Below are 26,668 nucleotides of genomic sequence, written 5' to 3'. Positions count from 1 at the left end.
GCGAGATGGTCTATTCAAAGGCGATTGGCATTTGGTCAGGGACTCCCCTTTCTGCAAGATGAATGACCACAGTGGTAGAGCTAGAGGTAGTTGTAAAGAGGAAAGTGGGGGGTTCTTGCCCTGGATACAGGTGGAATTTATTCATTTATGAAGTGAGGGTGCCAGGCACAGCTCTCTGTGGCCTGTTGCCAAAGTCTGGATCTGCAGTTTTGAATCCCATTTTTCATCACAGACCCATTGAGAAGGTGATGAATGCTGGCTATGGAACCTCCCTCTAGAATGGGGTTTCTCAACCTTGATCTTGTGACATTTGGAGCCAGATAACTCTTTGTTGTGGGGCCTTCCTATGCACTGCGAAACATGGGTGAAGTCATTGTGGCTCATAAATACATCACTTCGCTGTACGTCTTGTTTCTTCCAACTTTGTCTTCCCTCATACAAATCTGAGCATTTGTCTTTTCACTTTTTCAGGTCTCTCAGACACATTTTAGAGTGCCTTTTTGCCATTGCACTTTCTCAGAATCTGTACCTGCCAGTGGCCTCTGCTGAATGGTCAGTGGGCCACGTGTCCCTGTTCTTCACTCTGTCCACAAGGGTGAACTCTGACCTGAGGGGAAAGGATCTCTCCCCAAGGTCACTGGTGATCATCACTTGCATCCTGAATCAAAAGGATAAGCCAGATCAATAACCCTGCTCCCTTGGAATTTGAACTTAGTGACACTGAGGGAAATGCCTTGTTGGTAGCACCAACAAAGGGGAGTTTCTGTTCAAAAATCTGCCACTGAGATCTCCTGGATCCTGGACCAGTCTCCAGGCTCAGTGTCTGAAAGGATCCATTTCATTAGAGCTCTTGCACACAGTGTAACTAGAAATCCCCCTCACTGAGCCCTGTAATCAACACCCAGTATGCTCAGCTCAGGTGGGCCTCCTGATGTGGCTGCCTTTCTACCAGATACTCCACACACAGAGGTGAATGGAATTTCAAATGAATCATAAGGCTGGCCCTGATTGCAGTACTCCAGGGCAACATTTCCCACAGGAAAGCAGATGTTGTCAGTGGGTTGTCTGTAGGTGAACGGGGTCATCCAAGTCTGTTACGATGAGGGTGGATTTATGGCATGCTTCCTGGGATTGCCTTGACATGGGAAGTCAGATGTATGTGCACTTCTCTCCAGGTGTGGATGTCCTAGAGTCATTCAGTGTTTCTTTGGCTGAATCTTCAACACTTGCATTGACCGCTTGTATTGTAAATGCATATGGTTATGTTTCATGCTATGGGACTATTTTCTGAAAATAGCGTTTCATTCACCTGTGGTATTGCCAACTGCCCTTCAAGACCACGGATACTGTGTAGCAGTGCTTCTTAACAGTGGTTGCCTGCCTCCAGGCAGGAAGGCATTTTGGAGATGTGGGGGACAATTTTGGTTAACACGATAGATTGTGGGATGCCACTGGCATTGATGAGCAGTGGCCGGGGATGCTCCGTATTGATTTGTGCCATGATCCACGTGGATTTTGAATGTCTCACAAGATCTATTTATAATTATCTGAACTTCAAACTTGATTCCACTTAACATAGAAACTTAAAGTAGTTTTGCTCAGTTTCTGTGGTCACTGAAATTTCCAGGAATGCAACTACTACTTAATTAAGAGGAGATTGTCTTTTTTGTTTGGAGATTTACCAGGAATTCTTCATTTCAGAAAATCAGCTATTGATTTGAGTTATCATGATGCAGTGTATTTGTATTAGTCCACACTGGAGCAGATACATTTATGATGTGTGTGTGTCTGTGTGTGTTATAGGTCTATATCTCAGTTTATGACTATAGTGGAAGGACCACCATCCCAATGTAGGCCTCCTCCTCTCATAACAGTATTGAATCAAAAAGAAACACTTAGTTTCTCATCAATACAGAGTACTGTTTTATAGTCAGATGGCACCTCCTTTAGCTGTGTGGTCCACTGTGAGTTTAATTTCTCTCTAGAGAATGTGAACATTTGCACAATTCTTTGCATGGAGTGAGACCTTCCGCTTTACCCACATCAAATGGCAAAGCAGGACACTGATGCTGAAGGAACAGCACAATGTTTTCTCCAACTCAGTGAGAGGAAGCTGCTCTCAATTTTTCCTTGCAGCTATTTCTCTCTCTCTCCTCTTGGCTCTCTTTCCTTTGGTCCAAGCTGGGTGGGCTCATGTCTCCCTCTTTTCTGATAGCTCTCCCAATTTTCATTTCCAAGGGGATGACCAGCTCATGTGAAATATCAAGATTTTTAGGATCCAGTTCCCAGGACTATTACTTTCCCCAGAATGAGCCTTCGATTAACATTCCTTAGGTTTTTTTTTTTTTTTTCCCATTCAAAGTTGCTTAAATTTATGACTATCATCACTGCTGGTCTTGGAGAAGCAGAAGTTCTTGGACTGCAGAACATGAGACCTCTACATTTGCCATGGATAATACCATTAATCCTTTCTTCACATAAGATTTCCTTCCTACTTTCAATGACTCCTTTACTGGCATCATTAACTTCTTCTGGACCTAGTGTCAGCTATGATTTACCAGAAGAAATGTTCAAATAAGGTTACTTTTGGCAGACAATTGAAATGACCTTTTTACTTAGCTTCTTCTCTAGCAAGAATAAAAACTTTATTGAGTACTTATAATATGGCAGGCACTATTCCGAGTTCTTTGTGTCTATTGTTTCATTTAATTCTCATAAATAACTGTGTGAAGTAGATGCTATTATTATCCCCATTTCATAGATAAGGAATTTTGGAAAGGTTAAATAATTCGCTCAAGATTTCACAATTAATAAGTGTCCTTCTCTGTCCATCAGATGTAAGTCATTTAATACCCTAAATAGAAAAGCATCCTGGAGAGAAATAAATTGAGAAAGGATAAGACCAAATCCATCACCAAGACATTCCATCAGAGTTGTGGTCCTGATAGGCCTAGCTTTTCCCTAAATATTGGCTTACAATCACATTCTCATTACTCATATCTAAACTATATATAGCAACAATATGTCATCTAGAGAAGAATGGCTATAGCAGTTGATGCTAACAGATTTCAGTGTATGTCTCTTTTTACTTTGGCTGCTGTCCTATTTAATTGGCAAATCATTCCTAATCAGAGCACTGAAAAGAATAAAATTTAAAAGCAAGTTACTTAGTTTCTCTGAGCCTAGATATCTGTTCACAAACATATGACCCCTGCTTTCCTTATGTTTTGGGGGTAGGATGGAGAATGGAAGTGCGGTTGACTATAGTTTCTACTAACAAGACTAATGCCATGGTTTTAAATTCTTTCATGTATTTTTATATCTTTTCTCTATGCTCTCTGCAGATTATGCCCTTAATCTTTGTCCTGAACTGCTGATCTTCAGAGGGACCCAGGAGAAGATGAGTCCACCGTTTCTACTGGGGAAAAAAAAACAAAACAACAACAACAAAAAACACATCAAACTGTGGGACACTGGATGGGTAAGTTGCATATTGTCAGTTGGTACTCTGCTCCTCACAGGTTTCCTGTTATCTCATGTTTCTGGAACCGAAGACCTGTCCTCCACACAACTCAGACACTCTTGCTGGCTGGGTTCTACCAGTGAAAAGCACTCAGGTGAGATTAGAAGATGGGAGGAAAGCAGAAGTCATTAGGCAGCAATGAGGGTGGAAATGTGGCCTTGTGGTTTTCTGCTCCAAGGCCATGGCTTTCAATGGCATGTATGATGTCATGAGATCTGAGCAACACAACTTTTTCCTTCTACCCAGTCCTAGCATTTTCTTGCAGTTACATATCTTTGAATGACCCTTTACCTTTTCTTAGTGGCACTCCCAGCCTTTCCAATATTTTTTTTTTTCCTTTTCTTAGTGGTACTCCCAGCCTTTCCAATATATATATTTTTTCCTTTCCAATGTTTTTGTCATCAGTTCTCTGTATTAAATCTCCACTGGCCCTCCCGTTTGAAATGGAGCGGTTTCTATTTCCTGGTCTAGACACCAACTTGAAAGTTGGTAGAGTGAAATTTGTAAGAGCCAATATGGTCATCTTCACAGACAATTTGATCTGTTGACTGATTTTATTTATTATATCATGCAAATCATTAGAGCTTAAAGATAATTTATATAAGGTAGAGTAAATGCTAAGTAGGCATACATAAAGCGTCTGTCTAGCCCTAATGGATTATATCCTCAGAACAAAAAGTAGTAATAGAAAACAAACAACACAAGGAAAAAACCACCTTAAACAATTTTCAGTAGTAATATCCTAGGTAGAAGTGGTGGTGATGTTTGAGATTCTTCTAGAGCATTGTGTGATAAAGTGAATGAATAATTATGCTGGTGTCACTGTGTGTCATGTTTTTCCAAGTGATAAAAAGGGGACACAGATGTAAGATCCATCAGGTTAAGTAAAAAACTATGTCATCCTGAATTGCAATTGGGATGAACAGTTTAGACCCATGAGATATTTTATCTTTAAATATATATTTCCCCCAAACCCTAGAAACAATGACTGATCCATTAAAGATGAGCACCTTTAGTGCATAGATTGTCATCTTTAAATATAATTTCCCATTTTAAGGAACCAAGGCTTCGTGGAGAAATGGCTGATTCTAGACTCAGGGCAGGAAATATCCAAGATGATTCTGGAACATTTTGCCATGCTGCAAAGCAAGAAAGCCACCAAAGACCAATCATGTTGTGTCAAAAAAGCCCAGGAGACAACTTAAAGAAGTTTCCGGTGGCTAAATATGGGTCATAATGAACATCAGCAAGAGTAATAACTGTAATGGACTGAAACACATAAAATACACTTAAATACATGAGATTATAGTCATTAAAGACAGGAAACATCATTGGCCACCTTTGGAAGGAGCCAACTCATATAGTGGATGATTAATTCCTTTCTTCTGCCTTTCTTTTATGAGCTGTATCTCCAGTAATCCAATAATTGATTGGGGGAAATTCCTTTTTTTGTAAAAGGATTCCAGCTAATAAAAGAAGGAAGATAGAGTTAGAAAATCACTGTTCTGTTATCCCTAATAAATTAATGGATCTAGGCAGTGATCATCTAACTTTTTGATACCAATTCCAACATGTGTGTGTGTGTGTGTGTGTGTGTGTGTGTGTGTGTGTATGGTCGGGAGTTTCCCACACTGCCAAGCAATTCTTGGACACCAGCTAGGTGTCCTCTGATTCAAATCAATTTGGACACTGTCTACTTGGAGATGATATCAAAATCCACACCTCAAGGGCTTAGTCCCACAAGCTGCCCTTCACTTCAAATGCCACACTAGTGCTTCTGACCAATGGGGTACAGATTGGTGTTTCCGGCAACCCCCTCCTTGGGTTTAATTAATTTGCTAGGGTGGCTCATAGAACTCAAGAAACATACTACTTACTAGTTACTAGTTTAATATAAAAGGATAGGGCAGATGGAAGAGAGGTATAGGGGGGGATTTGGGGAAGAGACTCAGAGCTTCCATGGTCTCCCAGTGTTGTACTCTCTCCTAATCTCCATGTATTCACCAATCTATAAACTCTCCAAACCCCATTCTTTTGGGTTTCTATGGAGGCCTCATTACATAGGCATGATTGATTAAATCGTTGGCCACTGGCGATTGATTTAACCTCCAGATCCTCTTCTCTCCCTGGAGGTGAAGGGGGTGGAACTGAAAATTTCAGTCCTCTAATCACGTGGCTGGTGCTCCTGGCAACCAGCCCCCAACCTTGAGTTCCTCCAAAAGTCACCTCATTAACATAACAAAAGACACCTTTGTTGCTCTCAGCATTTTGGAAATTCCAAGGGTTTTAGGAGCTCTGTGCCAGAAATGTGAAGACCAAATATATATTTCTTATTATAAATCACAATATCACATCATCAGTGACTGCTAACATTACAAAAAGACAGTAAACCAGATAGTATGTGGAACTAGGCAACACTATCTATAACATATACCTGCCAAAAAAATTGAACGAAATTCTAATAAATCCTCTTGAACTAACTACCAAATTACTTAGAACAGAGGAAAATGTTAAACCACACCATGGAATGAAGTCAGTAAAACTAAGTCTGTGGGTTTTGACAGACACATAAATTGTATGTACACACATTGTAATGTGTACGTAAATTGTAGGAAAAAAGAAGTGGAGGGGAGTCTACAGATTAAAAGAGACTTGAGAAAAGCTGAATACTTGCAATGTGAAGTCTTTTTGGATGGCGATCCAAATAAAATCATGAGACAACTGGGGAAATGTCAACACTGACTGCTTAATTAATTATGGAAGAAATTATTAATTTTCTTTTGGCTCAAGAATTTTGTGGTCTTGTTTTAAAAGCTTCTTTATCTTTTATAGACACATATTGAAGTATTTGTGGAGAAATGATGTCACAAATTAAATTTATTCGAGTTTACCTAGGGAAGGGGGGATTATGGGGATATGGTGAATCAAAATTGGCCATGAGTTGACCATGGTGACAGCTGGATGATGGGTACATGGTGGCTTATGCTATTACTCTCTCTGCTTTTGTATATGTTAGGACTTTTCTACAATGAAAGCGGAAATGATCTTAGAGAGGCCTAACTAGAAGATCCTCTCAGCCCCCTGGTTTTAGGAAATTGAATGTTGTCTGTTAGTTGAAGTGGCTGCTGCCTACTAAGAGTTCCAGAGATATTTCTACATGTGGGGGTGTTACCTCAGATCTTAAATATGTTTTGGAACCAAATTGGTGCCCTCTGCTTGAAAGATGTAAAGACCTATGAGCCTCAAAAAGAATGTGTTTCCATTTGCTGCTGTAACAAATTACCACAACCTATGAGGCTTAAAACAACATAAATTTATTATCTTATAGTTCTGGAGGTTGGAAGTCCAGAATGAGTTTCCCTGGGCTAAAACCGTGGTGACACAAGGGCTGCTTTCCTTCTGGAGGCACTAGGGAAGATTTTGCTCCTTGGCTTCCCCATCTGCTGCCTACCTTCCCTGGGCCCATGTTTGCATGCCTCTGCTGTCTCCTCACATCTCCTCCTCTGCTTCTGCTGCTTCTCTCTTCCACTTATGAGGATCTCTATGATTATACTGGTCCCACCCGGATAACCTCCTCATCTCACAATTCTTACTCACATCTGCAGCATCCCTTTTGCCATGTAAGATAACATATTCAAACGTTCTGGGGATTAGGATGTAGACATCTTTTGGGGGCCGTTATTTTGCCACAAAGAGAAATGAAGAAGTTGGGAAACAGGATAAGGAAAGTATATCAGTCAGGATTGAGCCAGGAAACAGGAACCAGTCTAATAGTTTAAACAGAGGACATTTAATACGGGGAATTTGCTACACGAAAGATGGAACATCTGAAAAGTCAAACAAAGGATGGTAAAGTACCCCAGAGTTTAACCATAGCAGAAGCTACTGTGACTTCTAGCATGGAAGGGCACAGGAAGGAGACGATGTTATCAGAGTCCAGATGCCAAGGCCATGCTGTGAGAGTCATGGCAGAGGCTTCCCAGTGGACACTGGGAGCAGGAAGGTATGGACTGTCTGATGGGAGCTGGAGTCCCAGAGGAGACAAGGGCATCCCTGGGAAATACAGTAGCTTCTTTTTATCTGTGGTGGTGGTGTTCCAGAAAGTCTCTGTGCATAGTGAATTAGAAAATAGCAAACCCTTGCTCCTAGGGAAAATACAGGGTTAGGTTCCTGTGAGCCTCTGGTCACAATATTTTCTTCAACTGATCAATATACAACCTTGTTTCATGTGTATTTCTGTTTAAAGTCAACTGTATATAGTTTAAAGTCAACTATATAGCTGGCTTCCTTAATATTTAACTCATGGCCAACAGCAGTATAACTCATGCCTGAATGAAGCTTATTTAACTCAGGCATTTTCTCTGTGAGATACATCACTGCCTTCTTGTGCTTGGGAGCATCAGATAGCACTTTGGCATTGTGCTTGGGGGCAATTTTAAACAGTGAAGTCACCAAAAAAGCACAAAAATGAGAAAAAACATGGTACTAAATACCCTCTGAAAAAGGCTCTTATTCACAGTGTGAGAGCTGAGACAAGAAGGCAGAGCATTATTACCTTGTTGGACCTCAGCTGGGAACATGTGCATCAGTGACTCAGATGTTTCACTGCTCTGTGTGTGTCCATGAATGCCCACAAAGGCCCCATAAGTATTGATTTTGGAGTTACAAATAAATGTGGTAAGTAGGCAAATTTACAAATATGGAACCATGAATAACGAAGCTGAACTGCTCTTCTCAGGACAGCGATGGAATAATACCCTGGATTCTCCCTGCCTCCCACCCTCCCCCAGGGTTCTCTTTGGCTAAGTCAGTTGCAAGGGAGTCTGAGAAGCAGAGTTGGCAGGAAAAGGATGGAGAACATCTGATTATGAAGAGGTGGTGGTTTGCAGCACACAAGGTTGAAAGGACTAAGATTTGGTGGTGAAAGAACTAATGAGAAGCATTTAAGGCACTTAATAATTGCCTGAGATTTACAGACCTTATTATAGAGGGGGATAATGACAGGCTGTTTTTAATTTCCATGGACACGGTATCAACGGATGTAAGTGGAAATAGAAGTTATGCATGGAAGATTTATGAAAACTCTTTTACCTATAAGGACTGAGATCTGAAAATACTTTAGAAGGGACGAAGGCGGACTTCCCTTCCTTCGACGTGTTAAAGGACCAGGCACCTATTTATTTGCAGTTGGGGGTGGCCGGCCCCATCTGGAGGTAGGTGCCTGCTCTGTGGGGTCTGAGTTGGCCCTCGCTCTAATTCTGTTTATGGTTAATATCACCTTGAACTCCGGAGAGTAGCAAATGCCACAGCAGCTGCCTTGCTGTCTTAGATCTGAGAGAGGAAAAGAAACCTGTTGTGGCAGAAGGGTGATGGATAGAAAGCAAATCAAGCAAAAGATCATTTCAGCACAGGGCTTGGTGGCTTACTTGAGTAAGTGATTTATGACACAATGTTTTTATTTGATCTGGCATTACAGGGATAAATTATTGAGTGCTAATTGTATGTTGATAAGCTGTTCCTGCTTAAATTTATTCCTTCCTCAGTTTGTGTTAATTGGGGCATATTGGAACAGAAGGGGAATTGCCCACTTACTGCCTGGTTTGGTTTATGCTGTCGCTAAAATGCCGGGTTGTAATTGCGTCTTCACCGTTATTCATACCAAGTGAATAAGGGAGCTCCTACCTGGGGACTTTTTTCCTTTCCATTAATGCATATTTCTTTTTTCTCATAAATGAAATGTTAAAGAATAATATCACTTCTATTTACTGGTTTAAATTTACTCAAGTTGCAGCAGAAGGTAGGGTCAGAGGTGGACTGGCAGAAGGCTGGGGAGTTTTGAATGCAGAGTTTATCATTTGAAATTTAAATTCTCTTTCGATAAAGCCGTCATGGGGAGGTGGGGGGAGTCTGGGTAGGGGGAAGGCAAGTAAGAGGGCAGGTTATTGCAATGTTCCTTGCGTGGGTGGCTCTGTCTTGACTAATCTCTCCTCTCTCTCTCTCCTGTCCCCCCATGAAGGGACTTGAGTGGCAATGCAGTGAGAGAGGTCAGCAACCAGATTCTGTGTGTGCCACGTAAAGACGGGTGTGGGGTGGTAACTGCCAGATTTTCAGGTCTCGTTTCTCCAGGATGGGGGTGGATGGGGAGGTGGATGGGTGGAGTGGTAACTGCCTGATTTTCAGGTCTTGATTACTCCGCGATAAGTAATCTAACTCCAGAAAAGTTGAGTGAGTCCAGATTTTAAGAACCCAATGTGGACACAAAACAGCAAATGGCCAGCAGGATTATGAGTAGAAAAGCTGGGATGAGATTAAAGGAAATCAGCAAGGGCAGAGGAAATAGTAATATTCCAGACAGGCACACCGGAATCAGGGGACCCTAGGGCTGTCCGTGAGTCACTGCACATGGCCCAAGGGGAGACTTGTAAACACTAATCTCAGGCACAGAGCCCCGCTCCTTCTTGGCTTTATGAATTCCGCTGGATGTGGGCAGGTGTGTACCTGGCTGTAAACCCGAGAGAGGTGGACCCCGCAGGTGCCAGGAGCTCCTGGCTGCAGCAGGAATGGTGGGTACCGCTTTCCAGGCCTGTTCCTGGGACTCGAGACCCCTCTACTTCTCCAGGCTCTGCTGTGACACCCCTCCTTCTCCCAGTTTTCTTCTTAGATGTCACCTAGAATCTCTTGCTTCTGGCTCATCTCTCTTTATTTTCTCCTTCTATTTTCTATTAAAATAGACAAGAGTTCCCTTTAAGTTATCATTCGTGCAGCTTCCCTAGTCAAAGTAGAAAGAACCTCGCTGGCCTCTGTGTAGAGATTACTATTGAGGATCAGGGGAGTGTAGGGACTTAGAGATACCTCGCTCTGTACATACTGAAAGAACCTCGTTATTGGGTAGTTCACTCACCAAATTGCCCTAAAGGTGTGGACTGTGAGGGCATGGACCAGGCTGGAATTTCAGAGAATGGCTCTAGTTCATTTGTGAAGCCATTTTGGCTGTTGGTTGGTTAATTAAAACAGGGGTCATAATTACAGGGTGATTGGCTAAAATGTCAGTGTAAGTCTGATGTCCTTCCTTGGGGAAGGACAGCGGCTGGTGTTGGCAGTCTCAGCCTCACTGTTGCAGCATTGCAAGGTCTACTAAAGCATCACACCCAGCAATCCTTCTCAGAGATCTCACCAAATAATGGAGGAAGAGTAGGAGAGGTGGCACAGACCTGCATTCTAGCTTGGGTTTCACTTGACAAGACTCCGTCTCCCCTTTTCCCAGGAATCTGGGACCTCTTGGAGAAGATTCTGGCTCCTGAGGAGCCTGGGGTCAAGAACTGGCTCCCCTTAGCCACACCAGTGCCTGGAATGCTGCAACCTGGAGGGGAAGCCATGCCAACATTCAGAGGAAAATCAGGGATTCAAATCCCAGAGGTGGTGGGGGCATGGTGGGGACCGAGGTGGGGTCCCAGAGTTGGATGGGTAACAGGAGTCAGCTCGGTGTGCATTGTCTGGAGATCTCGTCCTAGCCACCTGGCTTAGCCAATGGCTACCAATAGCTTTAGACTGAAAGCAGGAAGCTTGAGCAAGAGGGGAGCTTAGAGCCTATGCTGTGTAACTCAGAAAGGTGACCAGACTTGTCCAGGGGCCACACAGCTAGAGGTGGCAAAGCCAGGGCTGGATCCAGTCCTTTGAACTCCCAGTTACACCTTTTTTTTTTTTTTTTTTTTAATGGCTGCACTTGTGGCATATGGAAGTTCCCAAGCCAGGAATTGAATCAGAGCCACAGCTACGACTTGGACTGCAGCTGTGGCAACACGAGGATCCTTTAACCCACTGCACTGGGGCTGGGATGAATCCTGCACCTCTGCAGTGACCTGAGCCTCTGCAGTCAGATTCTTAACCCACTGTGCCACAGTGAGAACTCCCCAGGAATGCTTTTTTCTGTTAAAAACCTCTACCCTACCTGCAACATGTAGGTCCATTCTGATCTTGGGTGAAAGGGACAGTGAAATCACCCCAGCCATCCACAGAGGAAAATATAAATGGGATTCCACAATTATGTGAGCTCCAAATTCAACTGTTTTCCTATTTTTTTTTTTTTTTTGGCTTTTTTTTTTTTTGTGCTATTTCTTGGGCCGCTCTCACGGCATATGGAGGTTCCCAGGCTAGGGTCAAATCGGAGCTGTAGCCACCGGCCTACACCACAGCCACAGCAACACCGGATTGTTAACCCACTGAGCAAGGGCAGGGACCGAACCCGCAACCTCATGGTTCCTAGTCGGATTCGTTAACCACTGCGCGGGAACTCCCCCTATTTTTTTTTTTTTAACTTGGTCGGGTAAGTATTCTAGGTGATGCTGACAAAATTCTTGAGAAAAAAATGTGTTGTGATCACCCTCGTAAAGAGACAGTTATAGATGGTTCCTGCTCCATAAAGTGGAAGATTGATATCAATACAAACTTGACTTTCCTGGAAATTCTTTTTTCTTTTTTTTTAGGGCTGCTCCAGCAGCATATGGAGGTTCCCAGCCTAGGGGTTGAATTGGAGCTTTAGCTGCCGGCCTACACCACAGCCACAGCAATGCTAGATCCGAGCCTCATCTGTGACCTACACCACAGCTCATGGCAACACTGGATTCTTAATCCACTGAGTAGGGCCAGGGATGGAACCCACATCCTCATGGATACTAATCAGGTTCATTACTGCTGAGCTGCAGTGGGGACTCCATGAATTCTTAAGCTTTTTGATGTTTCTACCTCCTGGGCTGTTATGGTTAAAATCTGGCAGGTGTCAGTTTGTCCTAGACCTGACTTCTCAGAGTGTAGTCCCCAGACCAGCAGCATCAGCCTCACCTGGAAACGTGTGAGAGTGACAAACCCATGGGCCCCACTGTGGGGCTGTGGAATGGGAATCTCTGCGGATGGGCCCAGGAATCTGTTTCTTAAGGCCTCTAGGTGATCCTAATGCACACTACAGCTGGGAAGCCCTGAACCAGAATAAGAAGGCAGTGAAGGTAAAAGAATACAAAAGGCAGTACATAGTAATGCTTCAAACTCTAACAGGTACCAGCTGGGAGACCTTGGACCAGTGTCTGTCTCTCTGTGCCTCAGTTTTCTTGATGCTGAAATGGTCAGCTCATGAGGGAGTTGGGAAGCTCAAAGGCGATAATGCAGGAGAAGCCAACCCTTGGTTCATCTTAACGGGCCCTCAGTACCTTTTGCTTAGTAGTCCCGTGTTTATTATAACCCCAGATGGCTCTCATCCTGGCAGCCCAGGGCATGAGTTCTGGACCCATCCGCATGCCTTCTCTCTCACAGAACTTCCACAGCTCCATCCAAACCTTGCAGCTGCTTTGGGGTGAGTGCTGTGGAACTGGATGGGAGGCCTTCTGAGCACTTTGGGGAAGGCATCTCCAGCCCCTCACTGGTTCCTGAGTCTCATCACAAAATCCAGACAGAATTAGACTATTAGACTATTCGTATGGTCTTACTTCCCGCTACCGGAAACAGCTTGTGTTGACCTCACGCTCCTGGCTGAAAGTCAAGATCCATGAACCACGAACACGCGTCTCCTTAGACAGGGAGGGAGGCCCAGATCTCAGCATGAGAGCTGCCTTCAGAATTCCAGAGTGCCTGGCCATGCTGGTGGGTCAGTCCCACCCTGGCCCCTTCCATGTGGCTCCCGCCACCAGCATCCACACAGTCACTTTCTGAGCAAGAGGCTGGCCCCCTCTCCCGAGCAGCCTGTCACACAGAACCCAGACGCAGGAGTGGCAGGCTGGAGCAGCAGCTGCCGCCGCCTCCCTCGGGGCCACTGTAATGTCTCCCAGGGGGCCAGCCCAAGCTTGGATGAGCCTTGGAAAATTAGTGAGCAATTCTGACTGGCTTAATTTTTCTCTCCTAAGAACTTGAGAGACCATGTCCTCTTAATCATCTTTTGAGAAGAAAGACAAGAGAAAAGAGAGACATTTAAGGAAACACAGAGCAATTAATCTGCTCATTCACGTTGGGTAAGGGACTCTGTGCTCTGAGACATTCTGTCCCTTAGCCTGCAAATGTTTGGTTATTGGGCACCCGCTCTGCATGGAACACCGGGGACAGAATTCTGCAAGTTGATGGGGAGGAGGACTGGCCAAGGCCCCTGCCACGGGATAAGCTTTAACTGTGTGCCTGGCCCTGGGCTAAGTGCTTAATCTTCCACAAGAACCCCAGGAGGTCTGTATTCTTCAGCCCATTCCAGATGCGGACACAGAGGCTGAGGGAGACAAGGTGATTGACTCCCAGGGCTCAGTGATGCAAAAGCCCTTCCTTTCTTTACTCTACTGAGCCACCTTTGCAGGCGCATGCACAGTCATCTCTCTGGAAAGCACAGGAATGTTAAGAACCCTGAGAAAGTGCAAAGGGTCAGCTAAGAGGGATGCCTCATGGGCCTGGAAGCACAGTGTAAAGGAGAGTATAGACCTGGGGAAGCCAGTGGGGGAAAGTTCCCGAATGATGCTGTGGGGAAGGCTCATCGAGGGGACAGGCGGGCCCTGAGTGGCTGTGGCGTGGGCTGCAGGAGTCGGCTGTGGGCAAGTGGAAGTACTGAGCAGCCATTATCTCGGGACAGGCCTCGCCCTCAGTGTGATCCTGGCCAGTACCAGCTATCCAGCAAGATTGGATAAGCCAGGACAGAACTTAGGATGTGCCTTGAACTCCCAGATAAGGATGCAATAAAAGCCTGTCAATGGGTTACTCTTGGTTTCATTTTTATCACCCTTGTCTCCTTGCCCAGTCACATTTACCAAGTGCCCATGCGTGCACCAAGTGCTGGGCCTTTGGTGCAGAACAGGTCTGGAATAGTCACACCTCTCCTTACCCAGCCCCCCCGCTCTGGTCTGTGCCAGTTCACAGCAGCCACCTCCTGCCAACACCACAGGAGAATGTCAGGAAGGTGCTGGCCCCTGTAGAGAAGTCAGAAGGTTCCAGGTACATTACATGCCCTCAGAGGGCAGTGAGATGAGTCCCATTTTATGGATGTGATCACTGAGACTCAGAGAGGCCAAGCTGATGAGAGCGGAGCACCATCTTTCCAAAGCTGGTGCCTTGGGAACTAAGGGGTCAGTTGACAGGAGTCTTGGGACAGATAATAATCTATGATAAATGTGGTTGATTTAGGATAATCAGTTAAACAACTTGTATGGCAAAGCCGAGGCAGTAAAGGGGAAAATCAGATTGAACATCATAGGCAGATGGTCCTGGGTTCAAATCCTTAGCTTCTCTGGGTCAATTCACCTACTCCTCTGAGCCTTTCTTTTTTCATTTATAAACTCTACAGAGTCATTAAGGTAAAATGAATGTGATTTATAGATGATAGGTTGCTCTGTTCTTGGCAAATGATAGCTCCTCCTCTGCCCTGTCTTCTTCTCCAGGAAATACTTGCTTCCAGATTAGCTGGTTTGGACCCAGGAATATCAGTCCTTTGATCTACTCATCTTGAGTATTATGTTACTAGAGATTACATGAATACCCAGATACCTTGTTTTATGGCCAGGCACACGGAAGCCAGAACAATTGCATGAGGGCATGGTTCTCCTCCAAGAATGTCCCAAGGCTGTGTGGTTGACCTTTGAAATTGCCTAGGTTTCATGATTTCAGGGCCCATGGAAAATTCCATGTGGCAGAGATAAGCTCGTTATTCACTAAATTTTTTCCCTTTTCCTCTCAGCTAAACTCTATTTCCTAGTCTTCCTCGGCGTTAGATGATTATGTGACTGAGTTCTGGCCGGTGGAACATGCGTAGAAAGGATGGGGATGTGGAATGTAGGTGAAGAGCCTGGCCTGTAAGAATCTCCCACAAATCCTCCTTTCTTTCCTAATCTGGTGCCGGATAGAGGATCCAGCAAAGGGCTGTGGAGGAAGGAGAGCTGCTAGCTGCAAGGAACCCGGGTCCCACTCCACAACCTTCATTGGTCCGTGAGACAAACTCTTAGAGGTTAAGCCACTGAGATATGGGGGTTACCTATGATAGCAATTAGCCTGCCCTAAATAATACAGCCTACTTATGACTTACAGCAAGGTATTTCCTTCCTTTTTCTTTTCTTGCCTGCCTGCCTGCTTTCTTTCTCTCTCTCTGCCTCCCTCCCGCTCCCTCCCATCTTTTTTTTTTTTTTTTTTTTTTTGTCTTTTTTAGGGCCGCTCCCATGGCATATGGAGGTTCCCAGGCTAGGGGTCTAATCGGTGCTACAGCTGCCAGCCTACACCACAGCCACAGCAACGCCAGATCCGAGCCGCATCTGTGACCTATACCACAGCTCACGGCAATGCCGGATCCTTAACCCACTGAGCAAGGCCAGGGATTGAACCCGCAACCTCATGGTTCCTAGTTGGATTCGTTTCCGCTGCGCCATGACAGGAACTCCTTTTTTTTTTCTTTTTAAGACTGCACCTGTGGCATATGGAGGTTCCCAGGCTAGGGGTTGAATTGGAACTGCATCTGCCAGCCACAGCCATAACCACAGCAATGCAGTATCTGAGCCACGTCTGAGACCTACACCACAGCTCAGGACAATGCTGGATACTGAACAGGCCAGGATCAAACCCTCATTCTCATGGATACTGGTTGGGTTCATTACTGCTGAACCATAACGGGAACTCCCCAATAGCAAGGTATTTTCAACCTTCATTAGTACTCTCCCTAAATGACCCTATAAAATGAAATACCCTGCAAAGGGTAATATATTTACTTGTATTAGCATACATTAACATATAAGCTTAGTCTGTCTGCTTCAAGCAGGGCCTTCCAGATACATGGTACTGTTTTTTTTTTTTAATGTTATTGGGGTATAGTTGATTTACAATGTTGTGTTAATTTCTGCTCTACAGCAAAGTGATTCATACATATATTGTTTCATATTTGTTTCCACTATGGTTCATCATAGGATATTGAATATGATTCTGTGTGCTATATAGTAGGATCTTATTGTTTGTCCATCCTATACATAATAGTTTATATCTGCTAATCCCAACCTCCCAATCCATCCTTCCCCACCCTATCTCCCACATGGCAACCACAGGTCTCTTCTCCATGTCTGTGAATCTGTTTCTGTTATAGATATGTTGACTTGTGTCATATTTTAGATTCCACATGTAAGTGATATTATATGGTATTTTTCCTTTCCTGACTTTACTTCACTTGGTATGATGATCTCTAGGTCCATCCATGTTGCTGCAAATGGCATTATTTTGTTCTTTTTGTGGCTGAGTAATATTCCATTTTATGTATTTACTACATCTTCTTTATCCATTTATCTGTCAATGGACATTTAGTTTGTTTTCATGTCTTGGCTATTGTTAATAGTGCTGCTATGAACATTGGGGTGCCTGTATCTTTTCTAATTATGATTTTCTCCAGATATAGGCCTAGGAATGAGATTGCTGGATCATATGGTAACTCATTTTTAGTTTTTTAAGGAACTTCCACATTGTTCTTCCTAGTGGCTGCACCAACTTACATTCCCACCAACAGTGTAGGAAGGCTCCCTTCTTTCTATACCCTCTCCAACATTTATTGTTTGTAGATTTTTTGATGCTGGTACAGGGCACTGTTTTTGATTACAAGTGAGGTAGGGAGATGGCTGGTACAGGTGGTTCTCAAAGCATCAGTATCATTCTCAGCTTATTAAAAATGCAGATTCCTAGCACTGTCTCAGATCAGATAGCTAGAAACTTTGGGAGTGGGACCCAGTGACCTGTTTTCACAAGCCCTCCAGTGATTCCGATGCACCAGGTTAATATCTGAGAACAACTGAGGGAGGAGGCCTGCTGGAGACCTGAACCTTACACCTGGGAGAGCAGATCAGAGTGGTGTTCATAACAGCTGGTCTCATGCCCACCAAGGGCACTGGGGGACAGGCACAAAGGGAGAGGGAACAAAGATGAGCCCTTTACAATTTTCCTATGGTCATCTTTTTGACTGTGTTGCACATGATAGGAATTTGCTTGGTCCCTCCGTAGAAGACTAATTATTACACTTAATTTCTTAGTATTAGTTTGCCATAACAAAATACGACAGACAAAGTGGCTTCCACAGCAGAAATTTATTATCTCACAGTTTTGGAAGAATCTAAGAACGAGGTGCTGGCAGGTTTGGTTTCCTCTGAGGATCTTCTCCTTAGTCTGCAGAAGGCTGCCCCAGTGCTGCGCCTAGTTGCAATTGGCCCTCTGTGTATACACCCTGGGTTTTTTTTTTGTGTGTGTGTTAATTTCTTCAGAAGGGATAAGGCTCTACTCCAATGGCCTCGTTTTAACTTAATCCTGTCTTTAAAAGTCTAGTTGCCAAATACAGTCATATTTTGAGATTCTGGCAGTTAGAGCTTCAACGTTTGAATTTTGGAGGAGACACGATTCAGTCCATAAGAGCTATGCAATCTGGAATATTGCTATTTTCTAATTTTCCTGTCCCTCTGAGAACTTCCTTGAATGATCCTGGAGCTAGATAGTTCCGTGCTAGATTTAATGCCTTGTTTGGAGTAAAAGGCTTGCTCCGTTTTATTCTAACAGTGAAGTTAGAACTGAGTTAATTCTTTTGGCAGTAAGTTGGCCAACTGAAACTAGATCCAGATAAAAGTAATGCAAAAGTAAATGGGGCCTGTTTTAAATAGAGATTGCTGTGCCTCTTGGGCGGCTAGAGGTTAATTTGTGAGTGAATGTCGAGTGCTTGGCAAATGGGACTGTAAATCAACCTTATAATCTGCTGGAAACTTGTATTTTGTCCTGAATTGATGACCAGTTAGTGCCACAGTAAATGGGAAAATGCTTTTGTTGATTTTTTGGTATTTGGAAATAAACAAGAAGGTACTTTTTGGGGGGGTAGACAAATGAATTCCTCTGAGATGCTTTAGAGTCCGTTTGGTGTGTTAGTAAGCTCTGATATTAATCTTAAATAACGACTGAGTAATGCAGCAGAAGAATAGAATGGGAGGGAAAAAATAGATGGGCAACTCTTCTTCAAACTCATGTTTCATAAACTTGTATTATTGTTCCCGAGAGAACGCTTCAGCCTGTCGAGGGATGGCTTTACCTTTCATTCTGCTCATGTGGGTGTCCCCTCGCCTCGGCTCCCTCCTCTTCATATTAACTAGCAGGGGTCACAGATTTGGTGCCCCGGCTGCCAGGGTGAGCTTTGCCATAAGAGCTTGAGGTAGTCTAAACTTGGGGCAATTTAGCTGCCTTTTAAAATCCCACGGAATGAACTTTCCTATCATTTGTTAACTGCCAGGGCAAAGTTCACTGAAAAACATTCTTACTGCTAGTCTGTGAAGAGGTGGCTGTTGAAGTCCTATGCATCCAGGCACGTTAGCCTATGCTCAAAATATGCTTATGGGGCAAATTCTGATATGATTAATGTTGGCATCAGCGAGCATACATTAGTGGAATTTGCATATATAAAATTTAAATAATGTTCAAGGACATTAAATGATTTCAGATTTAATAGTGATAATCATAGCTAACGCTTATTGAAGTATTACATGCCAGACACTGCTCTAAACATTTTATATGATAACTTAATTAATCCTCGCAACGGCTCTAAGAAATAGGTCCTATTTTACATATGAGAAAATCAAGGCACAGAAGAGTTCAGTCACTTGTCCAGAGTTGCACAGCTAGCTCATAACGGAGCTGGGCTGCAAGCGCAGATAGGCTGACTCCAGAGCGTGCACTCCCATGCCTTGGGTGACATGATTGTCGCCATTAAGCACACTGGGGCCAGAGAATGGCTTCCGTTTGCCAGGGCAGGTGGGGCAAGCGCTGAATAGAGGCTTCTCTCCCCAGACAAGTTTTCATCAAACTGATATTCATCCCAAGGGTTATGTGGGGGAGTTTGGGAACAAAGTGTGAGTCTGTAGGACTGGGACTCTTGGTCCTTCCCTCTGTTGCTTTAGAGAAAGTCTTATGTGTGCCCGTGTGCATTCAACAAGTGCTGACTGAGGGCCATCTGGAGGGCCCCTGAGAGCTGCAGTCTTGACTGAGGCAGCCCTTGCTCTCTAAGAACACGGCAGTGGTGGGAGGGCCCAGACTCAAACTCGAAAACATGGTGACAACACTGACAGGACCGAGAGCAGAGGTCAGAGTCGGGGAGCTGACGAGGGGATGGGGAAGCGTTTGCAGAGGAGAGACCGACTGAACTGCCTCTGAAGTGATAATAGGACTTCACCAGTGAGTGAAGTGGGGGGCGCAGAGGGAAGGGCCTGAGGTGTTCCTTGCTAGGCACCCTAGCGGGGGCCATGATGAATGAACTCTGAGCCCCAAAGGTGGGAGCATGGACTTTGTCCTGGGGGGAGACAGACCTGCTGAGGTTTGTAAGCAAGGGAGTGCCATCCACGAGGACCGATTTGCCTCTTTAGCAAATGAAGAATGGATCTGTCCCACTGGAAGGCGGTTGATACATGAAAGAGTATTTATGGTTCTCAGAATGGCTTTAGGCCATTTTACTGTGGAAGAAGTGGCAGGCTTGGTAGGAGAGGAAACATATCTGTCTGTAATGTTTGAAATCCCAGTTAGAGAGGTTTTCCTTTGCTTAAATGCCATCGCCTATCACTTGTAGGATATTCTCATACATCACTTCAATAGCCACACTAGTATACAGGAGTAGTTTCCCTGAGAGAGGGGTTTTGCAAAATACGGAGGGAAGTGGGAAAGGAGGACATGGAGAAGGGGAACTGGGAGCTTGAGCACATGAAGAAAACACAGCAGTAATCCAGAGCTGACTACAGACTCGGTTATACTCGAAGGTACTGTGCTATCAGGGTCAAACAGGAAATAATGTGGAGATGTGACTTGGTTTCAAATGATGTCAATCTTTAGTTGCTTAAAACACTTGCAAACCACCAAGATTTTTCTTTACAGTTTTGAAAGGGGCATCACAGCACTTCTTAGCTGTAGACATCAGAATTCAGTCCTGGCTAATTCAAGCAGAAAGGGAGTTCATTAAAGGACACTCAGTAGCACATGGAATCTCGAGGAGGGCTTGGGAATAGGCATGGAGGCTCTGTCTATAGCCAGGAATGGTGACTAAGACCACACAGCAGGACTGGTCCAGTGGAGACCCTTCTGCTTTTACTTTGGGCACAGACACTGCACCAGCCAATGCCAGCATCACTGGTGTTGGTGCCGAATGATTCTACTGGAACTGCTAAATTGCGTCTAGAAATGGTGTCCACATTCATTGGAAAGAATTCTGGAAAATGCTTCCATGGTAAAGTTGAGCAGGTGTATCTTATGGGTGAACCTGGCTTACACCCCTGCAGCCAGTGCTGGGGGCTGGAAAGGTGAGTATCTGGTGCTTTCCATGATAGGTAGCTTCTCTCCAGTCATGACATCATAATGGGGGCATGTCCCCAAATTTGAGGTCCAGGGGCTTTGAAGGGAGCATGGAGACCAAACAGAATGACAAGACACTCATCACAAAGAGCAGCTTTTGCACATGTTTCTGATGCTGCCTAAGAGTTACACAGGACAAAGGGAACTTCAAGGCCTGCTAATAGTGATGCTACTAAATATTTGAAAAGTTGAGCCTTTAAATTCTTCATCCACTAGTCAAAAGCTGGTCCAGTTATGTCAAAATAAGGGAAAAAAATTGCTCAGTTTTAAAATAAGTTTTATGCTTCAGCTTTGGACTTAAGAATTCCACCTCCCTGTCTTTGTCTTTTTTAAAAAGTACTGTCTCTGCCATATTCCCCAAACCTAGTTAAAAATAATGCAAGTAAATCTTTTAAAAATATATTATGCAGCAAATAGTTCTAAGGATATGTCTTCTTATATGTATAAAAATGAAGCCATAGTTAGAGCAATAAATTTTGATTCAAATGCAGAGTGGCACAGCCAGAAGGGACATGTCATGTGACCATGATAACAGACATTCATTCATAATTTGATGACTTATCCACCTAGAATCTGGCAGCCTGACAGCCCAGCACCTGCTCAACCCCAGAAGTGAACAAGGAGTCCTTAACTGTAAACGAAGTGATGCAGGTTCAAAGAAATGTTTTATCATTCAGTATTTTTTTTTTGGTCTCACTGTCCAAGTATGTAAAATTCAACCTAAAACCTTTAGGTTGACCATAAAAAAGGCCTGAGGACCTCATCATTCTGCACAAAGCTCAAGGAGTTGCCTGGAGAAACAATTTATTGTCTGCAACTTTGCAGACATATAAAAATGAATAGGTTGTAAAGAACATTAACAATTTAGTGTTACAGTATCTCTCAACTTTTCAACATACATACTCACTTTGGGGGAGTCTACCCTATAACAAAGAAAGCATCAGTATATAAGGATATTTTCATAAATATATTTTTTTCAGTATCATTTTTAGTGGGGAAAAAACAACCCTGAATGTCTACTAGTAGAGGAATAGTTGAATAAATTCTGGTACATTCTTACTGTGAACTTTTATGTATATTTAGATCTGTATGTATTGACCTGGAAGCCTGTTCCTGTGTATTGTTATATTTTAAAAGCCATTGCCAAAAAATGCACAGAGTATAAGTAAATCCATATTTATACAAATGTATATATGTTTGTATATTTATATTTACTGGATGAACATTGAGAAGTATGTGGAAGAATACAAGCCAAATTGTCACTTTTGCAGAGGTTAGGGTCCAAGGGATTGTTTAATATTACAACAAACATGTGTAAGTTGTGTCATGACAATATAGAGAAGGAAAATCTACTTAACCATTTAGGAGTTGGTCGGGGTTCAATGACACAATATTTGTAAAACACTTTTTATGATCCCAGGTCTCTAGTAAGCCTGAGAAATGCTGGATATTATTACTTGATTTTCCTCCCTGGACTGCTGAGAATCCAGCAGTCTGCCTCTTGCCTTCCTCTACACTATCATTTATAGCAGTCTATGTTCCAGATGGTTCGTAGTCTCTGAGGACACCACAGGCTCTCTCTGTCACCCTTACCCCAGTGTGTGTGCAGTCCCTCGTCTTAGAACCTCAGATTCCTCTCCTCCACCTGAGTAGCTGCTTTGCATCCTTTGGGGCTCAGTTCGAGTGCCTTCTCCAACCCGCAAATGAGGATGAAAGATCTGTCCTTGCTGGGCTATGTGTCCCATATCATAATGACACCTCCCTCTTGGAAGAGTCTCTCTGTGGGGCTTCATCTATCCATCTTTGCATCCTCTGAACCCACCCCAGGGCCACAGAATGGGTACTTGGTAGATCCTGACCGAGCCCTGAGTGAAGGGGACAACAGTGGCCATATGACCATAGCGGAAGGGAAAGAGGCAGACCAGTTCCTCAGAGAAAGCCTGGGAAGCCAGGCAGGTGCTGTGATACCATGTTTGAGTTCTAGGTGCCTGCCTGGGTTAGCCAAGTGCAGCGTTTTCATTTCTCAGGTTTTTGCACATTGGAAATGGACTAAGGTGTTGCTGCTTTTTAAACAACTAATTTGTTCCAATTATCATATAGTGTCCCTCCAATGTCAAAGTTATTAACTCGCTAGGTCAGTTAATAACCACTCTTTATTACCTTTCTGCATATATACAGAAACCTCAATTTAACCAATGTCAGATAAAAACAACTGAGCAAATGCATTGCAGAGTGGAAACTCTGGGAAGAGCCTTGTGAATGGTGACTGTGGCTACCACAGAAACAAGTTGTGCAGTCCTTAATGGCAGAGGATTCATTTCTTGGCCTTACTTAAAATACAGTTATAATTGTTTGTCTTTGTTAGGTTATTACTACTGGAAAACATGTTAAAGGATACCATTACATTATTGCAAATCTATTGGGTGAATTAATTATATTTATTATTTTAACAGATCTGCCTATTAATTAAAATTTTCTAATGGCCAGCAGAAAATACTATTTTCAAAAAAGGTAAAATCATGACTGTCATGCAGGAATAAAATGAATATATATTAAAGATTTTCTGTAATTTATTAATTGATGAGGGAACACAGACAGATGTTATTTATAACTGATTTAAAAGAGAATCCAATGTACAGATATGTTACAGATGACCAAGGCTGAATGAATGGGAAAATGGAGGCAAAACTGAACATTTGATGGGGAAGTCAATTCAATATCTTCTGAATAGGACAGAATTTGCATGTCTATGGACAAAAGTTATTTTGCTAATAAATTTTAGTATAAGTATGTTCTAAATATTACATGAAACATACTTGTACTAAACATACTTGTACTAAACATACTTGTACTAAAAAAAATTCACCTGAAAATAAAATTTATTTTATTATTATTTTATGTTTATTATGTTTACCTTTTTTTCATTAAATTTGGCAATCCTGTATGAGCTGAGCATCATTATGGTAGCTCTTCTCTCAATCCACTAGGTCAATGGCCTGTCTACCCCCAAATTGGTAAATTGTTATGTTTTCCACCAAACACTCCCTGATCTACATTCCACATTGCAATAAGTGACATTCTCATCCAGTCTTGTCCAAGGTCACGTTCTCTCTCCTTACTTACCTCCAATTGATTAGCAAGTTCTATGAGTTCGACCTCTAAAATATTCTCCCAACCATGCTATTGTCTTCAACTCTATTGCCTAAGCTTCAGGTCAGGTTCTCATTCTCTCGGGCCTAGGGATTTGAACGTTTCCTAAATTAATCTTTCAGCTTTAATTTCTTCCAATCTACATGTTGTCGACAGGTTCTATTTCTGGATTAAATCAATCATCTCCTTACTTCCAATAGGAGATGATTCAAACCCCTTTGCATGGACTTTCACAATCTGACCATGTTCTGCTTCTCTGGTCACTGTCCTCACTGCCTCACCCTCCTTCTGCTCTCATCACAATAGTTGTTCACAACTCTGATCTTTGCACATGCTGCTTGCTATGCCTGTAATGCTGTCTCCTTCACTCTTGTACCCCCGACTCCTGCTTTAAGAGCCTACTTAAATGTTACCTCCTCTCTAAAGCCTCCATGTATTCCCAAGCTTTCCCTTCCCAACCCATTCAGTCTTCCTTTTCTTGTGCTTCCATTGTAACATTATATTATTAAAACATGTCGATAATTGTACTGTTTCTGTCTCACTCACTAGACTGTGAGTTTCTCAGGGACAAAGATTATGTCTTATTTATTGTTCTAAACGCACAGTACCTAGCATAGTGCATGATGGCTAGTGTGCCTACGATATCAAAATAAGGAGTAAATATATCACCCTTTTATCGCATCAGTGAAACAAATTGCCATGAAGATGATCTTGAAGTAAATGGAGGTAATAGGAAGCTAACCAGTCAAAGATAGAATACACACAGTTGATTGTTCTTCTGGTTTACTGGATTTCACACAGATGACCACACTCACACATATTTTAGCATGAGTAAGTGCATGTTTATCAAGCATTAAGCATATAGGTAGATGCCTAGCATGGAATGAAGACAGCAGGGACTTGCTGTCCTTTCTGTCCCTGCAAGCATGAGAGACCCAGATGAAAGTTATCATCGTAACAGGATACATCTGATCACCTTCAACAGAACAGTATACATTTCAGCCCTTCCAGAATACTTCTGAGTACATCCAACTTTTATTCTTGTGAACAGTGTTCCTTGTAGAGTTCATTGTCTGGCCATGGCCTATGTATGAACCCCCCATTCAGCCCCCAATAATATCTGAGAAGCCAAGAAGAGAGAAACTCCTAACAAACATTGCAGTAGGAAGGGTTTTGCTTATTTTATTTCCTCCGTCAAGACTGTACTCATGAATTTCTCATAGCAGAACTAGAAATTGTTTATCAAGATGTTACAGGTAAAAGAGAGCGAGATAAGGCAGTTTTTAAAATGTAGGCCAGGGATCGTCTACATCCCTTTGATGTGCTCACTAACAAAGCAGCTTCCTGAGCCCAGTCTTCATTTGTCAAATCAGAATTTGTTGGAGTGGGGTTCAGAAATATGTATTTTAAATATTGCATTTGGAGTGGATAAGCAATGAGATCCTGCTCTATAGCACAGGGAAGTGTATCTAGTTGCTTGTGATGGGCCATGATGGAGGATAATGTGAGAAAAAGAATGTATGTGTGTGTGTGTGTGTATATATATATATATATTTGTGTGACTGGGTCACTTTGCTATGCAACGGAAATTGACAGAACATTGCAAATCAACTATAATAGAAAAAATGAAAAACTTAAAAAAAATAAACTCCCCAGCTTATTGTTATATACAGTGAGGATAGAGCGTGGTGGAGCAGACACACGTAGAAGGGCAGATCCCACATATCGGCAACTGAGGTGCTCTACTACATCTTGAGATGGGTGACAAAAATTCACTTGCCAAAGGCCTAGCTCTCTGGACCACCACTGTGGCCAGATCTTGGGAAAATTGCTGTCATAGCTCTGCCACTATCCAGATTATCACCTATGCTGCTCTAAGAGGTTTGAAGCTGCAGCTTGCCGGCTGCTGTGCGAAGCACTTGAATCGGCAAGAGAAGCAGGAGGCTCTGTGTGCTGAGTTAGGGTAGGTTTTTTTCCCAAGTGAACAAGACTTCAGGGTAATGAGAAAGATAATAGAAAATGGAGCAGAGGGCGTGTTTCTGAATAGGGAATAAAATGCGCTGTGCTGTCTGATGATGCTGGGTTAAGGGAGCAAGGTTTCATTCCCAGAGGCCGGTCAGATCATCCACCGCACTCTGCTAGACACCAGATAAATCTTTTATACTTGAGTATTAGTTTCTTTAAAGTCCCTTTTAAACAATTAGCTAAGCACTTCTTACTTCCCCTTGAATTTCAGACTTAGAAATGTTGATGCTTGGAGCCTGATGTAATGTGACACGTGGGCACAAATTGGTGCTGTCTCTCCAAGCCCCAGGCTGAAACGTTCATCTACAGCTTTGGTCAATGTTATCTGGATCTAAAATAGAAAAGATGATTGATGGTCCTTGCTGCTCCTCTCGCTTCCTGATTACCTGACCTCGGTAACTCTTTCCCAGCAGCTCCAGTTGCACGAGCCCAGAACTCACTGGGAGCCTTCAATCCCTCTGCTCTGTGTTTCTCTTAGTTCTCCCTTCCTTTCTGAGTAATAACCTTAATTTAGTCTAAAAGAGCTCTCGGCCACAGGCCTGGAGCTCTCAGCATTTTACATACTTTCTGTTTTAAGAGACTAAAATTTTCCCTTTCCTTTGTGAGCAAAGAGACAGCTTAAAC

At 43.2% G+C, this 26,668-nt stretch overlaps 1 protein-coding gene across 10 annotated transcripts in view; it reads left to right on the top strand.

Moving 5' to 3' along the window:
• The window catches only part of LOC146395993 (uncharacterized), a 544,253-nt gene that overhangs the window by 131,905 nt on the left and 385,680 nt on the right, over positions 1 to 26,668 (top strand). For all 10 annotated transcript variants that reach the window (XR_014829619.1, XR_014829617.1, XR_014829618.1 and 7 more), the window contains exon 2: positions 3,345 to 3,481. Coding sequence is in view for 1 of the 10 variants with exons in the window: in XM_084999563.1 (XP_084855689.1) it covers positions 3,478 to 3,481 (4 nt within the window). In the remaining 9 variants the exon portion in view is untranslated. The remainder of the gene's footprint in view (positions 1 to 3,344; positions 3,482 to 26,668) is intronic.

The sequence above is a fragment of the Sus scrofa genome, chromosome 15, assembly GCF_054392235.1.
Source record: "Sus scrofa isolate SSC_HxYL_T2T_F1_AM1 chromosome 15, Sscrofa_HxYL_maternal_Yorkshire_Landrace_v2.0, whole genome shotgun sequence".
NCBI lineage: Eukaryota > Metazoa > Chordata > Mammalia > Artiodactyla > Suidae > Sus > Sus scrofa.
This window is presented reverse-complemented; position numbering and strand designations above follow the sequence as displayed.